Source organism: Ranitomeya variabilis, chromosome 3 (assembly GCF_051348905.1).
Source record: "Ranitomeya variabilis isolate aRanVar5 chromosome 3, aRanVar5.hap1, whole genome shotgun sequence".
NCBI lineage: Eukaryota > Metazoa > Chordata > Amphibia > Anura > Dendrobatidae > Ranitomeya > Ranitomeya variabilis.
Genome location: NC_135234.1, coordinates 34593346 through 34615665, shown reverse-complemented (window position 1 = coordinate 34615665; position 22320 = coordinate 34593346). Strand labels below are relative to the sequence as shown.

The following is a 22320-nucleotide window of genomic DNA, read 5'->3' as shown; positions in this document are numbered from 1 at the left end:
AAATATTTGTCCAATATGGTGAACTCAGAAATTCAAAGGCAATGGCCAGTCCGTTCTTTTTTTTACTAAGAAATCAGCATTTGAATTGATATGCAAATGAGGTTGAAGAGCTATGGTAGATCTGAAGATTCTTTCACTCCAGCTCTATTCTGGGCTCAGCGCCACCTCCTCCTGCATGATTGCCAGCCTCTATGCTGTGTGACTTTAAGCAAAGGAGCCAGCAGTTAAGCAGTAGGAATAGAGCTGGAGTGACAGAGGCTTCAGATCTACAAGTAGTTCCTCAGTCTCATTTGCATATCAACGCAAAAGCTCATTTCTCAGTAACGGAGGAAAAGACTGGCTATGTAAAGGTATTGCTACAGACACACATACTGTAAATAGTTTTGGGGGTGAAATCTCGCTTACAAATTCCCTTAAAAAAAGAAATAAAAAGAAATCAAAAAGTAGTTTAGATCCTAAAATGCTAATAGTAAATGCTGTGGTTGTGCCACAAAAAAAAACAAAACTAAACTAAAAAACAAAAACAAATGAAACCACGCTTACACAACTCTTTAGATTGAAAAACAAAAAAGTTCTTGGAAGTCTGGATTGAAAAATTAAAAGTGAAGAGGTTCCCACTGGGACTGTGTTTCCCAAGGGCTCGAATAAACCTGGAGCTGACATTGATCCGAAGGACCCTTTAAGGTGGCTTTAATTAGAATTGTCATCTATCTATATAATCTATATAATCTATGAAAGAACACTATCATCTGAGAGATCCCCTTAGACACTGTATCACCTATAGGTGAAGATCTACTTATATCCCAGTGGACCTTTTAAAAGGGAATTTATCACCAGATTTTTGCCACCTAATCTGAGCGCAGCATAATGTAGAGACAGAGACACTGACTTCTCTGATATCTCACCTATCCAGCTGCTTGTTGTAGTTTTGATAAAATCACAGTTTTATCACCAGAAAAATATCACTAGAGGACTAGTAAACCTGCTGCTAGGTAGTCCTCCATATTTCTGAGCTCTGTATAACCCGCCCCCACCACTGATTGGTAACTTTTCTATACCTGGGCAGAAAGCGACCAATCAGTGGTGTGGGCGGGGTTCTAAAGAGCTCAGCAATCAGAGAACTGGTAGATTTCCAGCAGCTAAATTTTATCAATACTTCAGACAGCAGCCCAGTAAGTTGTCTGTGGATGGATACCATGCTTGGCATAGGTGGTTTTCCTGTATTGGATGTTTTCCTTTATGGGATGCTGCCCTTCCCGTGGTTGTTCCTTCCCGGGGAAAGGTCTGGCTATTCACTGCTTGCGTTGAGAAACACGTGATGGTGTCTCCGCAGCTATCCTACATGCGTTTGCACAGCAGCCCAGTAAGTGACACATCGCTAGAATCAGGGGCTCTGCCCCTACATCATGAGGGTGGACACACATAATTGGAGGGACCCTTTCACATGTATTTAATGAATCCTGCCATCTTGTGAGGATAAGTTCACACTAGGCATTCTTGCTGCGTTTTTCTGCTAATTTTCATCTGATTTTTACAGTACCAGCAAAGCCTATGAGATTTTAGAAATCCCATACATACGTTTTTTTTTGTCATCAGTATTTTGTGCTTTGCTTTTTTTGGACATAGAGCAAGTCACTTCTTTCAGTGTTTTTTTTTTTTTAGCATTTTTCACTCATTGACATGAATGGATGGTGAAAACATGCTGAAAAAAACGCACCAAAATCAGGTTTTGCTGCGTTTTTGTGCCAAAACTTGATTCTATGGAATAGGGACTTTTTTTCCCAACACTAAACTCCATCAGCATGCACAGGAGACAAATCTAGCATGCCAAAACAGCTGCAAAAAAATGCGACAAAAACCTTGTTTATTCTGCAGCTTTTTTCCTGCCAAGAGATCAGGTTTTGCTGCAGTAGAAAAACGCTGAAAAAACGCCTAGTGTGAACTTCCCCTAAATCTGAGAAATCCTAGCCAGTAATGATTTAGAGGATCTTTTTCCAACATCTGCTTTAAATTTTCCATTTTTGAAGCAGAATTTTAATTTTTTTTAATCATTTTCCCCAGCTTATTTTTTAACTTGGATAGGCTCATGATCAAATTTTTATATTCTCTGCATGTTCCCTTTAAATATGATAAAAGTAACACTTCCATAAGCGGCGAGTGAACAGAGCCTCGGCTCATACATATTTTATTCTGCGGCATTCATTATAAGGAATCCTTTGTGACAAATAGAGATAACGGACAGCAGATCTTATCCTCCGTGGGATGTGTGGTCTGTTTCTTGTTCATTGCGGAAGAAGGAGATAAATGCAGTACCTGCGGAGTCATTAAGACTGAAGGAAATGCGCACAGGTTTATCAGCGGGGATTCTCGCCGTGGTGATCATGTGGGCACAATGACTTCAACCGCCTTATCGGAAATAATACTGAAACGAGAAGAATAACACATAAGCAATTGGTATGGAAAACTCATTCTAACACGCCGCAATGAAAATCTAAAATGAGAGTGAAAAAAAAAAACATAAGTCACCATTGAAAAGGACAACGTTTTAACAAAAGCCGCATAATAATCATGTGGTAGCCATAAATTCCCGATAATACCTAGTCCGACCAACAAGCCAGACCAGAGGAATTCTGTATGAAGGATTTGACTGAGCTGAGAAAAGCAAATGCATAGTTAAGAATATGTGGCAGACAAGTGCTTGACTTGAATCATTGCCCCCTTTACAAGGTGAATAAACAACATTGCCATAAATATTCCTCGCTATACATAACTAATGTCGTCATGCAGCTCTCATAAATAAAGCTGTCATACTGTACATGGAACTAATATCGCCATAAAGAACGCATAAACAATGCTATCATTTCATGTACATAACTAATGTCACCACATAGTACCCATAAATAATGCTGTTGTTGTATACTGTTGTTGTATATTGTATACATAACTAATATCACTATATAGTGCTTAAGAATAGTGCTGTAATAATGTACACAACTAATGTCACGATGCAGTACTTCTAAGTAAGGTTATTATCTTGTACACACAAGTAATGTCACTATTCAGCACTTATCAATACTGCTGTCAAAATGTACTCATAACTAATGTCACTATACAGTACTGATAAATTATGCTGTCATACTATATGCATAACTAATTCCACAATATAGTACTTAAGAATAGTGCTGTAATAATGTACACAACTAGTGTCACTATTCAGCACTTATCAACAATGCTGTCATAATGTACTCATAACTAATGTCACTATACAGTACTGATAGTTATGCATATAGTATGACAGCATAATTTAATTCCACAATATAGTACTTAAGAATAGTGCTGTAATAATGTACACAACTAGTGTCACTATTCAGCACTTATCAACAATGCTGTCATAATGTACTCATAACTATTGTCTCTGTACAGTACTGATAAATTATGATGTCATATTGCACACATAGCTAATATCCCTATATAGCACTTAACAATAATGCTGCCATAATGTACACAACTATTGTTGTACAGTACTAATAAATAAGATTGTTGTATTGTACACACAACTAATGTCACTATCCAGCCGTTATCAATAACGCTGTCAAGATCTACTCATAACTAATGTCACTATACATTACTGATAAATAATACTGTCATATTATATGCATAACTAATGTCGCCACAAAGTAAATGTAAATAATCTTGTCATAATAAACATATAATTAATGTCACCATACAGTATTCATAAATAATGCTGTCAAACTGTTCACAGAACTAATAATGCCATAGCGATCAAATGCTGTAAATGATGCTCTTATACCATACATATAACTAGTCTCACTACATAGTATTTATAAATAATGCTATCATATTGTACACATAACTAATATTACTATACAGAACCTATAAATAATTTTGTCATAACTAAAATCACTATACAGTACTCATAAATAATGCTGCCGTGTTCTACGCATAACTACTGTCATACACTAATCTTAAATAATTCTGTCATATTGCACACTTAACTTAATATTGCTATACAGTACTTGTAAATAATTCCGTCATATTCTACACATTACTAATGTGACCATACAGTACTCATAAATAATAATGTCATATTCTACGCATAACTAATGTCACCATACAGTACTCATAAATAATAGTGTCATATTCTACGTATAACTAATGTCACCATACAGTACTCATAAATAATGTTGTCATTCTACACACAATTAATGTGACCATACAGTACTCATAAATAATGTCATATTCTACACATGACTAATGTTATCATACAGTAATCGTAAATAATGCTGTCTTATTCTACAGATAACTAATGTGACCATACAGTACTCATAAATATTGGTGTCATATGTGAGGGGTTGGCACACTCAGCTGCTTTCCCAGGTAGACACGAGAATCGTTCTAGTAGAAGATCACCAGCTGGTTTATTGTGGATGACATAAACCTTGGCAGCATTCAGCAAAATAAACAGAACCTAGCTGGCATAACGGTAAACAAAACAAATAAAGTAGCACAGGGTTCACCTGCAGGGTTCACCTGCAGGGTTCACCTGCAGGGTTCACCTGCAGGGTTCACCTGCAGGGTTCACCTGCAGGGTTCACCTGCAGGGTTCACCTGCAGGTAACCCGCACAGTCCTTTAGCTCCTCCAGGAGCTCTGTGGGAGTTCCTGCTCTCCCAAGACACAACACCACACTGACTCTCACGTCCAGGTGTTTAACATCCCATGTGATGGTCACATGACCTTTACCTCACACAGGTCCTGTCAGGACTTTGCAAGTGAAGATATGGTGGACCTCCGCCCACCCGCTCTATGGAGGTCCACTAAACCTAGCCCATAACATAGGTTCCTATTAACCCTCTTAGCACGTGGCGTGCTGGAGGAAAAAACACTCTGGTTTTACATCACTGACCTCAGTGACATTTATCTCCCTTCACATACTGTGCCAATGACTCACACATACTATACACAGAACCACGGTAATATTGTCATACATTAATATTGTCATAAATTACTCTTGTCACAGTAATAGCGTCATCATAACCAAAAGTGTCCTATAAACAATAGTGCCAGCGGAGTGTTCCCTATAAAATGTCAAGGACAACAATCTGAGTGGTAGCGGTGATGTAGGAGGAGCAGTATGGTGGTATTGTATTTAGTCGTTTAGAGCAGTAAATGGATAAATGCAGGAGTGGGCTGGCGGGGCATTTCCCCTGGTCACAGCCAACAAGGGGGGCACCCTCGAGCTGCCAAATGTGGTGGTCCTAGGTGTCTCCCAGGCTGCACTTTCGAGTCAGGGGGACATCAGCAGCATGATCCGATCATTGGCTGCTGTGGTCACATGATATAACAATGTCACGCAAGCATCGGGAAACCCAACACAGACATTACTGGGAAGGCGCTGATGCAGGAGGTGTGTATAAGCCTTTCTTATTTTTACTCGGGGGGTCATAACAGTGGACAACCACTTTAAAAATACATGAGTGTGGGGATCTGAACTCTGTGTTGTACAGAGATCAAATCACTTTTGACAGTCATTATAATATTCTGGCTGCAAAAACAGGGAGCTCGTTATATAAAGATTGTCTAGAGATAACGTGTGGAAGGAAAAAGTATGAGATGTGGGCATGTTGGCTTATATTTTGCCTGTTTGTGACAACATTGTGTGACAACCAAGATGGCCACTATTACAGCTTCTTCAATGGTTCTGACTGCTAGCTTTTCCGTTCCCAGTGTACAGAACATAGACTTCCTATTGACTCCATACACCATGTGGAACAAGTCTTTTGAGCGAGCTGTGGGAGTCTCAGGACACGGACCCCAATTAATTTGCAATACATTTCAAGCCCTGTCAATTTTAGAAAAAAAAAGTGTGAGTACTCTTTATAATGGAGCAGCACCTAAGGCCCAATTCATACGTCCGTGTTCCCGGTACGTGTGGTGTCCATTTTCACATGTTCCAGAGACACGTACACATGCACACCCATTATAATCTATGGTGCTGCTTACATGTCCATGTTTTCACAAGGATCGTGTGTCCATGTGAACCACACTGAGATATGTCTGTTTTTTACTGGCATCCGTCTGACATCCGGGCAATCGGGTAGAGCCTAGGCGAAGCACCAGAAATGGCACATCTAATGTGATTCTCCATTTCTGGGGTGGCTGTGGGCTGGTATTTTTGGGCTGGGAAAGGCCCAATAACCAGGGACCTTCCTAAGCTGATAATAACAGCCTGCAGCTGTCTACTTTACCTTTGCTGGTTTAAAAAAAATAAGTGGGATCCCACGTCAATAAATAAATTAAGTAACACAGGATCTTCCATTCACAATAGGAGATATCACAGCTCACCTCCTCCTCCTGTACAATGACTGATAACACCTTTACATACAGTAGATAACACAGGATCCACCATTCACAAAAGGAGATATCACAGCTCACCTCCTCCTCCTGTACAATGACTGATAACACCTCTAAATACAGTAGATAACACAGGATCCACCATTCACAATAGGTGATGTCACCGCTCACCTCCTCCTCCTGTACAATGACTGATAACACCTCTATATACAGTAGATAACACAGGATCCTCCATTCACAATAGGTGATGTCACAGCTCACCTCCTCCTCCTGTACAATGACTGATAACACCTCTATATACAGCAATAACACAGGATCCACCATTCACAATATGTGATATCACAGCTCACCTCCTCCTCCTGCAGAATGACTGATAACACCTCTATATACAGTAGATAACATAGGATCCACCATTCACAATAGATGTCACAGCTCACCTCCTCCTCCTGTACAATGACTGATAACACCTCTATATACAGTAGATAACACAGGATCAACCATTTACAATAGGTGATATCACAGCTCACCTCCTCCTCCTCCTGTACAATGACTGATAACACCTCTATATACAGTAGATAACACAGGATCCACCATTCACAATAGCTGATATCACAGCTCACCTCCTCCTGTACAATGACTGATAACTACTAATGAGCGAATATACTCGTTACTCGAGATTTCTCGAGCACGCTCTGGTGTCCTCTGAGTATTTTTTAGTGCTCGGAGATTTAGTTTTTCTTGCCGCAGCTGAATGACTTACATCTGTTAGCCAGCATAAGTACATGTGGGGATTCCCTAGCAAGAGTCAGGTCTACCAGCTTGAAATCTCTGCAACACACGTCGCAAATCAGGAGAAATGGCTGACAAAATAACTCCTTCTTTAAGAATACCAACAGGTTCTGTGACTCCAGGAGAGTCAGGCACAAAGCTCATTGAAAGAGCATCAGCTTTCACATTCTTTCAACCTGGTAAATACGAGACCACAAAGTCAAAACGGGAGAAAAACAATGACCAGCGGGCCTGTCTAGGATTCAAGCGTTTAGCAGACTCGAGATACATCAAATTTTTGTGATCAGTCAAGACCACCACACGATGCTTAGCACCCTCGAGCCAATGACGCCACTCCTCAAATGCCCACTTCATGGCCAGTAATTCCCGATTGCCCACATCATAATTCCGCTCAGCAGGCGAAAACTTCCTAGAGAAGAAAGCACATGGTCTCATTACCGAGCAACCAGGGCCTCTCTGTGACAAAACGGCCCCTGCCCCAATCTCAGAAGCATCCACCTCGACCTGAAAGGGAAGTGAGACATCAGGCTGGCACAAAACAGGCGCCGAAGTAAACCGGCGCTTCAACTCCTGGAACGCCTCCACGGCTGCAGGAGCCCAGTTAGCAACATCAGAACCTTTCTTGGTCATATCCGTCAAAGGTTTAACAACGCTAGAAAAATTAGCGATAAAACGACGGTAGAAGTTAGCAAAACCCAAGAACTTCTGAAGACTCTTAACTGACGAGGGTTGAGTCCACTCATGAATAGCTCGGACCTTGACTGGGTCCATCTCCACAGCAGAAGGGGAAAAAATAAACCCCAAAAAGGGAACTTTCTGTACTCCAAAGAGACACTTTGAGCCTTTAACAAACAAGGCATTCTCACGCAAAACCTGAAACACCATCCTGACCTGCTCCACATGAGTCCCAATCTTCAGAGAAAACCAGAATATCGTCCAGATAAACAATCATAAATTTATCCAGATACTTCAAGAAAATATCATGCATAAAGGACTGAAATACTGAGGGAGCATTAGAAAGCCCAAAAGGCATCACCAAGTACTCAAAATGACCTTCGGGCGTATTAAATGCAGTCTTCCATTCATCACCTTGCTTAATGCGCACAAGGTTGTATGCACCACGAAGATCTATCTTGGTGAACCACTTGGCACCCTTAATCCGGGCAAACAAGTCCGACAAGAGAGGCAAAGGATACTGAAATTTTACAGTGATTTTATTCAGTAGCCGATAGTCAATACAAGGTCTCAAAGATCCGTCCTTCTAACTGTTGTGAATTAGACTTTTTTGGCTCCCTCTAGTGGTTACTACTGTTATGACCCCAATGGCAGAGGGTCTCAGGAATAATGCTAAGTCAGTAAATACAGAAAACCAGCTCATAGGGCAGTGGTAACTGGGCTGACCATATAACTAATCCTAGCACCACAAATACCAGCAGCCGGGGAACGTTCCTACGTTGATCCTAGACGTCTCGCGCCAGCCGGAGAGCTAACTACCCCTAGAAGGGAAAAGAAAGACCTTTCTTGCCTCCAGAGGAAATACCCCAATAAGTTGGATAGAAGCCCCCCACAAATAATAACGGTGAGGTAAGAGGAAAAGACAAACATAAGAATGAGCTAGGAATTTAGCAAAGAGAGGCCCACTAGCTAATAGCAGAATATACAAAGATAACTTATATGGTCAGCAAAAAATCCTATCAAAAATATCCACACTGGAAATTCAAGAACCCCCGAACCGTCTAACGGCCCGGGGGGAGAACACCAGCCCCCTAGAGCTTCCAGCAAGGTCAGGAATCACATTTAGTACAAGCTGGACAAAAATGATAGCAAACAAATAACCCAAAAAACAAAGAAGCAAGACTTAGCTTAATTTAACACGAACCAGGACCAGCAAACAGGAGCAAACAGAATGTGTCTGATAACACCGATGCCAGGCACTGGACTAAGGTTCCAGGAGGTTTATATAGCAACACCCCTGAAGTAACGACCCAGCTGGGTGCAGACAGAGGGAAGGAAATCCCAGAGTCATATCACTAGTAACCACTAGAGGGAGCCAAAAAAGTCTAATTCACAACACTCTATATACAGTAGATAACACAGGATCCATCATTCACAATAGGTGATGTCACAGCTCACCTCCTCCTCCTGTATAATGACTGATAACACCTCTATATACAGAAGATAACATAGGATCCACCATTCACAATAGGTGATGTCACAGCTGACCTCCTCCTCCTGTACAATGACTGATAATACTTATATATACAGTAGATAACACAGGATCCACCATTCACAATAGGTGATGGCACAGCTCACCTCCTCCTCCTGTACAATGACTGATAAAACCTCTATATACAGTAGATAACACAGGATCCACCATTCACAATAGGTGATATCACAGCTCACCTCCTCCTCCTGTACAATGATTGATAACACCTCTATATACAGTAGATAGCACAGCATCCACCATTCACAATAGGTGATATCACAGCTCACCTCCTCCTGTATAATGACTGATAACACCTCTATACTGTATAGAGTAGATAACACAGGATCCACCATTCACAATAGGTGATGGCACAGCTCACCTCCTCCTCCTGTACAATGACTGATAAAACTTCTATATACAGTAGATAACACAGGATCCACCATTCACAATAGGTGATATCACAGATCACCTCCTCCTCCTGTACAATGATTGATAACACCTCTATATACAGTAGATAGCACAGCATCCACCATTCACAATAGGTGATGTCACAGCTCACCTCCTCCTGTATAATGACTGATAACACCTCTATACTGTATAGAGTAGATAACACAGGATCCACCATTCACAATAGGTGATGTCACAGCTCACCTACTCCTCCTGTAAAATGACTGATAAAACCTCTATATACAGTAGATAACACAGGATCCACTATTCACAATAGGTGATGTCACAGCTCACCTCCTCCCCCTCCTGTACAATGACTGATAACACCTCTATATACAGTAGATAACACAGGATCCATCATTCACAATAGGTGATGTCACAGCTCACCTCCTCCTCCTGTATAATGACTGATAACACCTCTATATACAGGAGATAACACAAGATCCACCATTCACAATAGGTGATGTCACAGCTCACCTCCTCCTCCTGTATAATGACTGATAACACCTCTATATACAGTAGATAATGCAGGATCCACCTTTCACAATAGGTGATGTCACAGCTCACCTCCTCCTCCTGTATAATGACTGATAACACCTCTATATACAGTAGATAACGCAGGATCCACCATTCACAATAGGTGATGTCACAGCTCACCTCCTCCTCCTGTATAATGACTGATAACACCTCTATATACAGTAGATAACGTAGGATCCACCTTTCACAATAGGTGATGTCACAGCTCACCTCCTCCTCCTGTATAATGACTGATAACACCTCTATATACAGGAGATAACATAGGATCCACCATAGGTGATGTCACAGCTCACCTCCTCCTCCTCCTGTACAGTGACTGATAATACCTCTATATATAGTAGATAACACAGGATCCACCATTCACAATAGGTGATGTCACAGCTCACCTCCTCCTCCTGTATAATGACTGATAACACCTCTATATACAGTAGATAACACAGGATCCACCATTCACAATAGGTGATGTCACAGCTGACCTCCTCCTCCTGTACAATGACTGATAACACTTATATATACAGTAGATAACACAGGATCCACCATTCACAATAGGTGATGGCACAGCTCACCTCCCCCTCCTGTACAATGACTGATAATACCTCTATATACAGTAGATAACACAGGATCCATCATTCACAATAGGTGATGTCACAGCTCACCTCCTCCTGTATAATGACTGATAACACCTCTATATACAGAAGATAACATAGGATCCACCATTCACAATAGGTGATGTCACAGCTCACCTCCTCCTCCTGTACAATGACTGATGACACCTCTATATACAGGAGATAACACAAGATCCACCATTCACAATAGGTGATGTTACAGCTCACCTTCTCCTCCTGTATAATGACTGATAACACCTCTATATACAGTAGATAACGCAGGATCCACCTTTCACAATAGGTGATGTCACAGCTCACCTCCTCCTCCTGTATAATGACTGATAACACCTCTATATACAGGAGATAACATAGGATCCACCATAGGTGATGTCACAGCTCACCTCCTCCTCCTGTACAGTGACTGATAATACCTCTATATATAGTAGATAACACAGGATCCACCATTCACAATAGGTGATGTCACAGCTCACCTCCTCCTCCTGTATAATGACTGATAACACCTCTATATACAGTAGATAACGCAGGATCCACCTTTCACAATAGGTGATGTCACAGCTCACCTCCTCCTCCTGTATAATGACTGATAACACCTCTATATACAGGAGATAACATAGGATCCACCATAGGTGATGTCACAGCTCACCTCCTCCTCCTCCTGTACAGTGACTGATAATACCTCTATATATAGTAGATAACACAGGATCCACCATTCACAATAGGTGATGTCACAGCTGACCTCCTCCTCCTGTACAATGACTGATAACACTTATATATACAGTAGATAACACAGGATCCACCATTCACAATAGGTGATGGCACAGCTCACCTCCTCCTGTACAATGACTGATAATACCTCTATATACAGTAGATAACACAGGATTGACCATTCACAATAGAGGATGTCACAGCTCACCTCCTCCTCCTGTACAATGACTGATAACACCTCTATATACAGTAGATAACACAGGATCGACCATTCACAGTAGAGGATGTCACAGCTCACCTCCTCCACCTGTACAATGACTGATAACACCTCTATATACAGTAGATAACACAGGATCCACCATTCACAATAGGTGATGTCACAGCTCACCTCCTCCTCCTCCTGTACAATGACTTTGCTCAGGTTAGAGCATTGATAATACTTTTATATAGAGCTATGGTCCAGGAGACCATTGCTTTCACTATACACTGCAATACTTTACCCAGTGAGGTAGCTACATGATTGTACAATTACATCCAGTAATGGTATCTAAGGAGGACCCCATGTACATACAATTGTCTGACATGTTTCGCCACTAATCAGGCTATTTGTATATTGGCTTCTAGACTGTGCTCCGCCCTTCAACGTGTGGTGATTTTCACCGTTTTTTGTATATTGTATACAGGGGTAGCTGCTCCTGTATGCCCCTATGCACACTGGCTTTGGCCTCTAGGGCTCTCACTACTTTTATGTGTGTTCTATAATGTGGTTGGAACTTGTTGATCGGTTGTGGCTGAGACTCATGTAATGGAGGATTACACCGCATGTAATAAACAGCCTGTAAATACCAACAGACGGGAAGAACAAGTCTTATTATTTATTATTATTATTATTATTACTAATCAGGCTTGATCAGAGAGATGTTGCCAAGGATTCCCTTGTCATATTATTATAAATGGTACGGGAAGATCTGGTGCAGATATTGGTTTGGGATCGAGAGCTTTCAGTTATGCGTCTTGTCTGCCTTAAAAGACTGAACATTCACCCAACCTTGTGCATCGCTGTATTGCGGCTTTATTCTGGCTTGCCCACCATGATTTCTCTCTTCCCGATCCAATACCCTTGAATCCTTACCTGTTATGTGACCTTATTGCATTATTAGGCTATGTGCCCACACAGCAGAAAGTATGCAGAGTTTTCCTGATGAAATCCGGACTCCCTTCGCAGGAAATCTGCTTGCGTTTTTATCGCTTTTTTTTACGCGTATTTGTCGCTTTTTTGCGGATTTTTAGCGTTTTTTTTTTCAATTGTCCAAATTAAATTTTATAGCGGCAAAACTGCCGATTTTCCGCAAAATTAATTAACATGCTGCGTTTTTTTCCGCAATGCTTTTCCGCTGCGGAAAAAAAAACGCAGCGTGGGCACAAAAATTGCGGAATGCATTAAAATAATGGGATGCTTTATGTAAGCAGTTTTTAAGCGTTTCCGCAGCAGAAAACCGCCGCAAAAACACTTAAAAAATGCTAAAAATCCAGTACATGGACACATAGCCTTACACTGATTATTGCATACTACCTTGATACATTCAACTGCACTTTGATCCGTGTTCATCATTTGCAATTTATTGAAGTCACGTTTCTGGGGGGGGGGGCGGGGTTTGTGGTTTACACTGCAGCTTTTTGCACACAATTTTTCAAAACGGTGCAGATAATTCATGAGTTTGGAGCCGAAAAACGTTCTTTAGGCCGGTTTCACACGTCAGTGGCTCCGGTACGTGAGGTGACAGTTTCCTCACGTACCGGAGACACTGACACACGTAGACCCATAAAAATCAATGCATCTGTTCAGATGTCATTGATTTTTTGCGGACCGTGTCTCCGTGTGCCAAACACGGAGACATGTCAGTGTTCGTGGGAGCGCACGTATTACACGGACCCAATAGAGTCAATGGGTCCGAGTAAAACACGGACCTCACACGGACATTCTCCGTCTGGGGTCCGTGTGCGTGCAGGAGACAGCGCTACAGTAAGCGCTGTCCCCCCACATGGTGCTGAAGCCGGTATTCATATCTTCCCTGTAGCAGCGTTTGCTATAGAGAAAATATGAAGAATAGTGTTAAAAATAAAGATCTATGTGTCCGCCGCCCCCCCACCCCCTGTGCACCCCCCCGCTGGTCAGAAAATACTCACCCGCTCCCTCCTGGTCTGGCCGCGGCTTACTGTATGCGGTCACGTGGGGCCGATCATTTACAATCATGAATATTCGGCTCCGCCCCTATGGGAGGTGGAGCCACATATTCATGACTGTAAATGATCGGCCCCACGTGACCGCATGCAGGAGAAGCCGCGGCCAGACCAGGAAGGAGCGACAGCCGACGGGGGACCCGGGTAAGTATTTTCTGACCAGCGGGGGGGCGCACAGGGGGTGGGGGGGTGGGGGGGCGGCGGACACCTAAATCTTTATTTTTAACACTATTCTTCATATTTTCTCTGCAGCAAACGCTACTGCAGAGAGGATATGAATCGCAGCTTCAGCAGCTTCAGCACCATGCAGAGTGGGTACCACACGCTCCGTGTGGTACCCACTCGCCATACGGGCGGCACACGTGTGCCGCACGTATGGCCTCCGTGAGTTCCCAGGCACACGGACACGGATAACTCCGGTACCGATTTATTCCGGTACCGGAATTATCTGGACGTGTGGGACAGCCCTTAATGTGGGATTTATCCAGTTTTTGCAACTTTTTGGAGACAAAAGTCACAAACCCTTTAATATGTTGCATGTTTGTCTAAAAATGTGCCAAACTGAAAACTCCACCAGGAAATGGCGTGAAATGTGCAAAAAAAACCCGAAAGTAAATAATGTGAAAAATGGTAAAAATCGCATTTCTTCACATTTGCGGTTTTTTCCTATATTCAACATTAACCCCTTCACCCCCGGAGCTTTTTCCGTTTTTTCGTTTTCGTTTTTCGCTCCCCACCTTCCCAGAGCCATAACTTTTTTATTTTTCTGTCAATTTGGCCATGTGAGGGCTTATTTTTTGCGGGACAAGTTGTACTTTTGAACGACATCATTGGTTTTACCATGTCATGTACTAGAAAACTGGAAAAAAATTCCAAGTGCGGTGAAATTGCAAAAAAAGTGCAATCCCACACTTGTTTTTTGCTTGGCTTTTTTGCTAGGTTCACTAAATGCTAAAACTGACCTGATATTATGATTCTCCAGGTCATTACGAGTTCATAGTAGAAAATAGCGTGTGCACTACTGGTCAAATGGTGCTAAGGTAGGTTCCCACACCTTAATCCAAATAAAGAAAAAACCTAGCACTCAACTGATGCTTGTGTGCAAATTTTATTGTAGTACCCAAAAACGTTTCGGTCCCTCAAGCGGACCTTCATCAGTTACGTACTAAACTGAAGCTCGGGCATAAGAGACAATATTGAGGGCTTATTTTTTGCGTGCCGAGACAGCATTTTTAATGATACCATTTCGGTGCAGATATGTTCTTTTGATCGCCCGTTATTGCATTTTAATGCAATGTCGCGGCGACCAAAAAAACGTAATTCTGGCGTTTCTATTTTTTTTTCTCGTTACGCCGTTTAGCGATCAGGTTAATGCTTTTTTTTTTATTGATAGATCGGGCGATTCTGAACGCGGCGATACCAAATATGTGTATATTTGATTTTTTTTTTAATTGATTTATTTTGATTGGGGCGAAAGGGGGGTGATTTAAACTTTTATGTTTTTTTTATTTTTTTCACATTTTTTTAAACTTTTTTTAACTTTTGCCATGCTTCAATAGCCTCCATGGGAGGCTAGAAGCAGGCACAACGCGATCGGCTCTGCTATGTAGCAGCGATCATAAGATCGCTGCTACACAGCAGAATTGCAGGTGTGCTGTGAGCGCCGACCACAGGGTCAAAACAGCTGACATGTCTCGGCTTTGATGCGGGCTCACCGCGGAGCCCTGCATCAAAGCAGGGGAGCCGACATCGGACGGTATAGTACGTCCGATGTCGGTAAGGGGTTAAAAACGCATGCATTTTTTTTGTATGCGTTTTGCCGCATTTGACGACGCATGTGTCGTTTCTATGCTTGCATTTTGTTGCGGAAATGCAACATGTAGTAATTTCTAGAGGCGTTTTTTTGCCGCCAAAAAACGTATTGCTGTCTATGTAAATGCATGCGTTTTTAAGCAAATGCGTTTGGTTGCGTTTTTAAACGCATGCGTTTCAATAGAAAAAAACAAGAATACACACTGATAAGCCACCCCCCACCATCAAGGTGATAAAGGGATCCAAACCCTAACCCTAACCCTAGGGATCCTAACCCTAACCCTAACCCCAACCCTAGCTATTTCTATTTATAGTCGGTTTTCTTGTTGATTTTGATGATTGGCAGCTGTCACACAATTCTCAGCATGCGTTTCAAAAACGCAAATGCAGGAAAAAACGCATGTAAACGCGTCAAAACGCCACATTTTTTTACCGCATGCGTCTAAAAAACGTTTGCACGCGTTTACATGCGTTTTTTTCACCACCTGCATTTGCGTTTTAAATGCTGCGTTTTTAAACGCAAATGTGAAACTAGCCTGAAACATAAAAAGTGGCACAAATCGAATAGAAAATTAGGTGCAAATAGTAAAGGCTCTAAAAAGGAGAAAATGACTCGAGAAATGTGGAGACACAGTAATGATGAATCGGGGTCTTTGTCGTTTTCTTCATTTGTATGTGGCCATTAAGGATACCAATCCCATCCCCCTGACTTCGTTTTCATAAAGCAATGCCTCATTTTCTTGAAGTAATTTATTTGTGACCTCTATCCGTAACAAGATGGGTTTATAACATTGTGAAGCTTCATCTATTATTCTAGAAGTGGAGGGCTAAGAAATATTACCCAATTTATTTCCTGTCTGCCTGGTAAATACACGGCCCTTGTGTTTAATTACACTTGCTTCTTAATAAAATGAACCTGTTCCATCAAGTGCAACGTGAGATATCTAACGATGTCTTTCTTGATGTCTACGGGAGAGGTGATATAGGGGATTGTGGATGTGCCCCAGAATTAACGGGATTGCCTATATAACCCTATGTGTCCTAAGGTCAATATACAGGGTGCGCTTCTTAGGACCCCTCTATAACAGCAAGAGGGGAAAGTCACTGAGTAGTAGCATGGCCTGAAGGCTACTTTACTGAAAGTGACTAGGGATGAGCAGACCCATGCAAGTTTGGGTTCCAGTAACCCACCCAGTTTTAGTCCAATGTTCAGTTCAGGTACCCGCGAACTTGAACCTAAACTTGAACCCTATAGAAATGGACTTCCGGGAGAAGTCTGTGTTCGGAGTTTAGCACCGGACGCTGGGTGTCCGGTATGAACCCTGGACTTTCGAGTTCAGGTTTGCTCATCTCTAAGAGGCACCTGATCAGTTTTAGGGCTCGTTCACAAGTCAGTTTTCCACAGCTCAGCTTTCATTTATCAAATCCGGTGTGAATAAATAAAGCTGACCTCTAATTGGTTGCTTTGGGCAACTTATATACATTTATTCTGTGGGGCTATTTACATGTCCGACTATCTATCTATCTAGAAAAAAAGAGAATAAAAAGCAGCACAAAAACAATTATAGGGTGCAAAAGCTTCCCAGGCATGTACCAGACCTTGTAAATATATCCAGAAAAATGGAAGCAGCACACCGTTGTTGGAATTGCCTATAGGTAATTAAACGGCACGTGATTTGAGCCAACAACGGTGTGCTGCTTCCATTTTTCTGGATATATCTATCATCGATCTATTATATATCTATAATATATATCTATATATCTATTATCTAACTATTATCTATCTATTATCTATCTATCTAGACATAGAAAATTGGAACAGCACTTTACCAATAGGTGGGTGCACGCCTCCAGACAAAACATCCAAGACTTGCCTCAATCCAGACATAGGAAAAAATGCAGGCAGCACTCCATAGCTTAAAGGTGGAAAAAAATGTGGTTTTATTTAAATTTCAATTCTATTATCTACCTATTATCTATCTATTATCTACCTATCATCTATCTATCTATCTATCTATATATCTATTATCTGTTATCTATCTATCATCTATCTATTATCTGTCTCATATCTATCTATTATCTATCTATCTATTATCTATCTATCTATCTATTATCTATCTATCTATTATCTATCTATCTATTATCTATCTATTATTTATCTATTATCTATCTATTATCTATCTATCTATTATTTATCTATCTATCTATTATCTATAATCTCTCTATCTTTCTAGTATCTATCTATTATCGATCTCATATCTATCTTTTATAAACGGTATATTAGTGGCTGACACCCGTAAAAAACGATGAACTGATGCATAAATTCTCCATCAAAATTGCATCAAACTGACCTTTGTGAACCTGGCAATGAGTTTGTGTTTTTTCAGTCATATAAAGAAGATTATGTTAAAAAACAAACAAAACAGAATCAAAACACCACACACATACCACATGCTGAAACACCACTGACCTAAAAGTCAGTAAAACACTGCACGAAAAACCTATATGAACTCCATTAATAAAACGATCTAAAATAAACACTGTCTTTGCTGCCTATAGCAACCAATGAGATCTCAGCTTTCATGTTTTAAACAGCTCTGGTAAAATGAAAGCTGCGCTGTGATTGGTTACTATGGGCAACACAGACCAATTTCTTTTATACAGTTTTGATAAATCTACCCCACTGTTTGTAGTGAGCACAGCACATGTAGGGAGAAAAACAAACCTAAGGAAAAACTAAGGCTACGTTCACATTAGCGTTGTGCGACGCAGCGTCGGGCGCCGCTGCGTCGCCGCATGCGTCATGCACCCCTATATTTAACATGGGGGCGCATGGACATGCGTCGCACTTGCGTTTTGTGACGCATGCGTCCCTGCGGCACACGCGTCCGGGTGCACAGGACGCAGCAAGTTGCATTTTTGGTGCGTCCAAAATCAAGCAAAAAAAGGACGCATGCGTCACAAAACGCTGCGTTGTGCATGCGTTCACATTTGCGTTGTGCATTGCGTCTCCGACGCTGCGGCGCACAACGCAAATGTGAACGTAGCCTAAAAAACACTGTGTGAAATGACCCTTAGGCCGGCATCACACTGGCAACTTAAACGGACGAGTGCAATGCGATAAAAAAAATCGCATTGCACTCGGACCAATGTTACACTGTGGGGCAGCTCCCAGCAGCCGATTTTTTGTCGGCCGTTTTTCTCGGTCCGAGACAATCGCAGCATGCTGCACAGTAGTATGAGTAGTAGTATGACACTGGGCTCCCCCTTGCAGCAGAGCAGGAGCCAAGGGTCATTAGCATATCGCATCCGGTGATCTCGCATCGGATGCAATACGCTAGTGTGACGCCGGCCATATCCATAAAACTGGGCCATTTTTTTATCACCCTTTCATTCTACAGAACCAAAAGTAGATTTCTATGAAACTCTATAGCGATTTCATTTTTCTCAAAGTGCTTTAGGCCAATGTTGAGGGCACACATACAGTTTCAGGTCTTTTTACTTAAATTTTGTACTTAATTTTTGATCCGTTAAAAAAAATGAAATCTGTTGACATGTCGTGTCCATTTGCATGAACTTACCTTAAGGGCTCGTTAAGATGTCCGATTTTTTTCGCATGAGTGCAATCCATGGTTTTTACACAGATAGCACTCATACCTGTGATATTCTATGGGGCTGTACACATCTGATTTTTTTTGCTTGGCCGCGTAAAATATCGGAGACATGCCCGATTTTGATCAGAGAATTGGATCAAAGTTGGTAATACAAGTCTATGGGTCTGTGAAAAACATCGTCCCGAACTCGGGTACCATCCAAGAGAGGTCCGATTTTCACGGACTGTGAGAGGGGTAGATTAATTTTTTTTTTCTCCATGTATGAGAAATACGGATGACGCTCAGACCATACTCTGATCAAATTCTGATCAGAGTCTCATGAAAATAATTGATCCGTGATTGATTTATTTTATCTGACAAATTCGGATATGTGAATGAGTCTTTTAAGCTAGGTCCACACATTTCATCTTTGGTGGAAATTTTTCAATGGGGACCAAAGTTTGGGTCCCCAGTGACTTCTACAGGGTTCATGTTCTGGTTGAAGTCCAGGTAGAGTTCTGGTAGAGTTCTTTGGACTAAAGTTCGGTCGAACCCGACGAACCTGAACTTCCATGGGTCAGCTCATCCCTAGTAGGGTTCATTCAATTGTCTCGTAAATCACGGATACGACTCGTATCCATTATAGTCTATTTGGTCTTTCACATGTCCGGGCCTTTTTCAGAAAAAGTCATCCCAAAAAAAGAAACAAACTTTCAATGGGAACCCAAACTTCGGTTTCCATTGAAAAATTTTCACCAAAGATGAAATAAGTGAACCTAGTTAAGGGCTCCTTTTCACTTGCGAGAAATACGTGCAAGTCTCGCTTGTTAAAACCAAGCTCTGGCGCCGGCACTCAAGAGCGGAGCGTTCAGCTCCATGTATTGCTATGCAGCTGCACGCTCCGCTCTGGAGTGCCGGCGGCAGAGCTTGGTTTTAACATGCAAGACTCGCACTTATTTCTCATAAGTGAAAAGGAGCCCTAAAGGATAAAGACTGATGCTGACAATTTTCATTTTGGTCTGGTAGGACAAACTTGAAAAACCTTTGAGGGTAAAAATGGACACACTGACGAAAATCTGATCCACAACGCTAATGAAAATCAGACGTATTTTTGCATTCGAGAAAACTCACTGATGTCTGAATGACCCCTTATTCTACTATTCCACGGTACACATAAATTGAGACACAATTAATAGACATTCTTAATGCAAAATATGGAAAAAAAACCATTCTTTCTTTACTTTTCACATTTTACACTAAATTTGTCAATCTAATTCTTTAGGCTATTACAGTCATGTGGATACCTAACGTATATTTCTTTTGATCTTTTAAATATGTAATCAAATAGTATAAAAAACTGTAAAAATGTGAAACAATCTTATTCTTTTTATATTATATATTTTGTAAGAAAACTTTTATTTTATTTAGTTTATTTTTTTGAGTTTATTTGTATTAGTATATTTTATTTTTTTATTTTATTTAGTATATGTTTTGTTTTCAGCGGTGTTCCCTACGGCATTTTGCTTTTTTATATGTATTTTTAATATTGAATAATAAAATATTGGTTTTATGATTATTGTCTCATTGGGATCTCTTCTTCTGCCTATACTCATTACTATAGGATTAGTTGTTTCAAATCATTAATGAAAAATAGTCTAAATTTTCTTAAAAGGAAAAAAAAAAAAGTTGATGTCTGAATGAGGCCTAGTGTTGCAAAAAGTGCAATTAATATTCTGTACCATACATCTGAATGGGGCTGTTTCTTCAGCAGGTGCATGGACTTCTGCAAGCCCCATCAAATAAATACAACAGTCACAGTCATTTCTGCAACCGATCTGCCGCGTGTGAATTTACCGTAATCATACGGAGCTGATAAACCCGTGCAAGCTCCAGCCATTCGACACTAAACAACTGTCTACAATTTTGCCATCTGCTCGTCTGCAAAATCTATATCCCAGCGCAGATTAAGTGATGTTCCATCCCTCCGGACCAGTGTCCACACCTGTTGCCTTACCTCACTCAGCCGGCCGGGTGTGCACTTCAGTAATCCTAGGACAGCCACTTCCTTGGCTGGTCGTTGTCTTTCCGAAGAAAAAAAGTCAATGGAAGTAAAGTCTGCTCTTGCTGCATAGTAACATTGACGAGGCTTGAGAGGCAGGGACAGCTGTTAGGGCAGCATTAGGCTACCTGCAATTGTCACTTTCCATGAAGGACCCGCAGCCTTTTTCCTCGCTGCCCTCTCCTTATCCCACTTTGCCTTCTTTCCTTCTGGTTTAGTATGTTGTCACACTTTTAGGGGGGGTTGAAATCTCTATGTCAAGTCTTTAAAAAAAAAAAGTGACAATCCCTGGGAGTTCAAGGCTTTTAATTCATTAGTCCTGGCAAACCTAAAATACAAACAGACTTACTTCACCGGGCAAGAATGTTTACAGCATGACCCAATCAGCGGCCGCGTCTATTCCAGCTAGCTGGCAAAGATAGAGTGACTACACTCAGCAGATCTGTCTGGGGCGGCAATCACTCAAGTATGACATAGTCAACTTGGACTGACTGCAAACAGGTTATCAAAAAAGTCCAAGTGCCAACTCGTTACCAGTACCCCCTCCACCCACAACCCGACTTAGAGATAAGAACTGCGATTACAAGACAGGAAAAGATATGGGCGGCTGGTAGAGAAATGAATACTTCTAACATTTGTCATCTAACGAGATCCGCAGCGACAATGTCAATCAAAGGATACAGGAGAAGAACATGTACAGCTGCGTGGGAAGGAGACAGAGGTCATCTGTGGCTAGATGTTCTGGTTAATAACCATCGTTTCTATCTACACCATAAACTTGTTTTTGGACGCACATCTTAATCATTGAATTTAGGTTTTTATTCAGTCCCATTGTCCGCTGTATCTGAGATTCAGCCCCTCGCTATAATGTCTGCCTTTAATAACATTTGTGAAAGAGCTCACTGATACTCACTGTAAAAAATTCCAAGCC

At 41.3% G+C, this 22320-nt stretch overlaps 1 protein-coding gene across 1 annotated transcript in view; it reads right to left on the bottom strand.

Moving 5' to 3' along the window:
- Positions 1-21687, bottom strand: part of MAP3K7CL (MAP3K7 C-terminal like) — a 59278-nt gene extending 37591 nt beyond the window's left edge. The window contains exons 1-2 of the mRNA XM_077299394.1: positions 21345-21687; positions 2314-2422 (exon numbers count right to left, since the gene is read on the bottom strand). Of these exons, the coding sequence (XP_077155509.1) occupies positions 2314-2383 (70 nt within the window). The 5' untranslated portion in view covers positions 2384-2422; positions 21345-21687. The remainder of the gene's footprint in view (positions 1-2313; positions 2423-21344) is intronic.
- Positions 21688-22320: the final 633 nt, after the last annotated feature.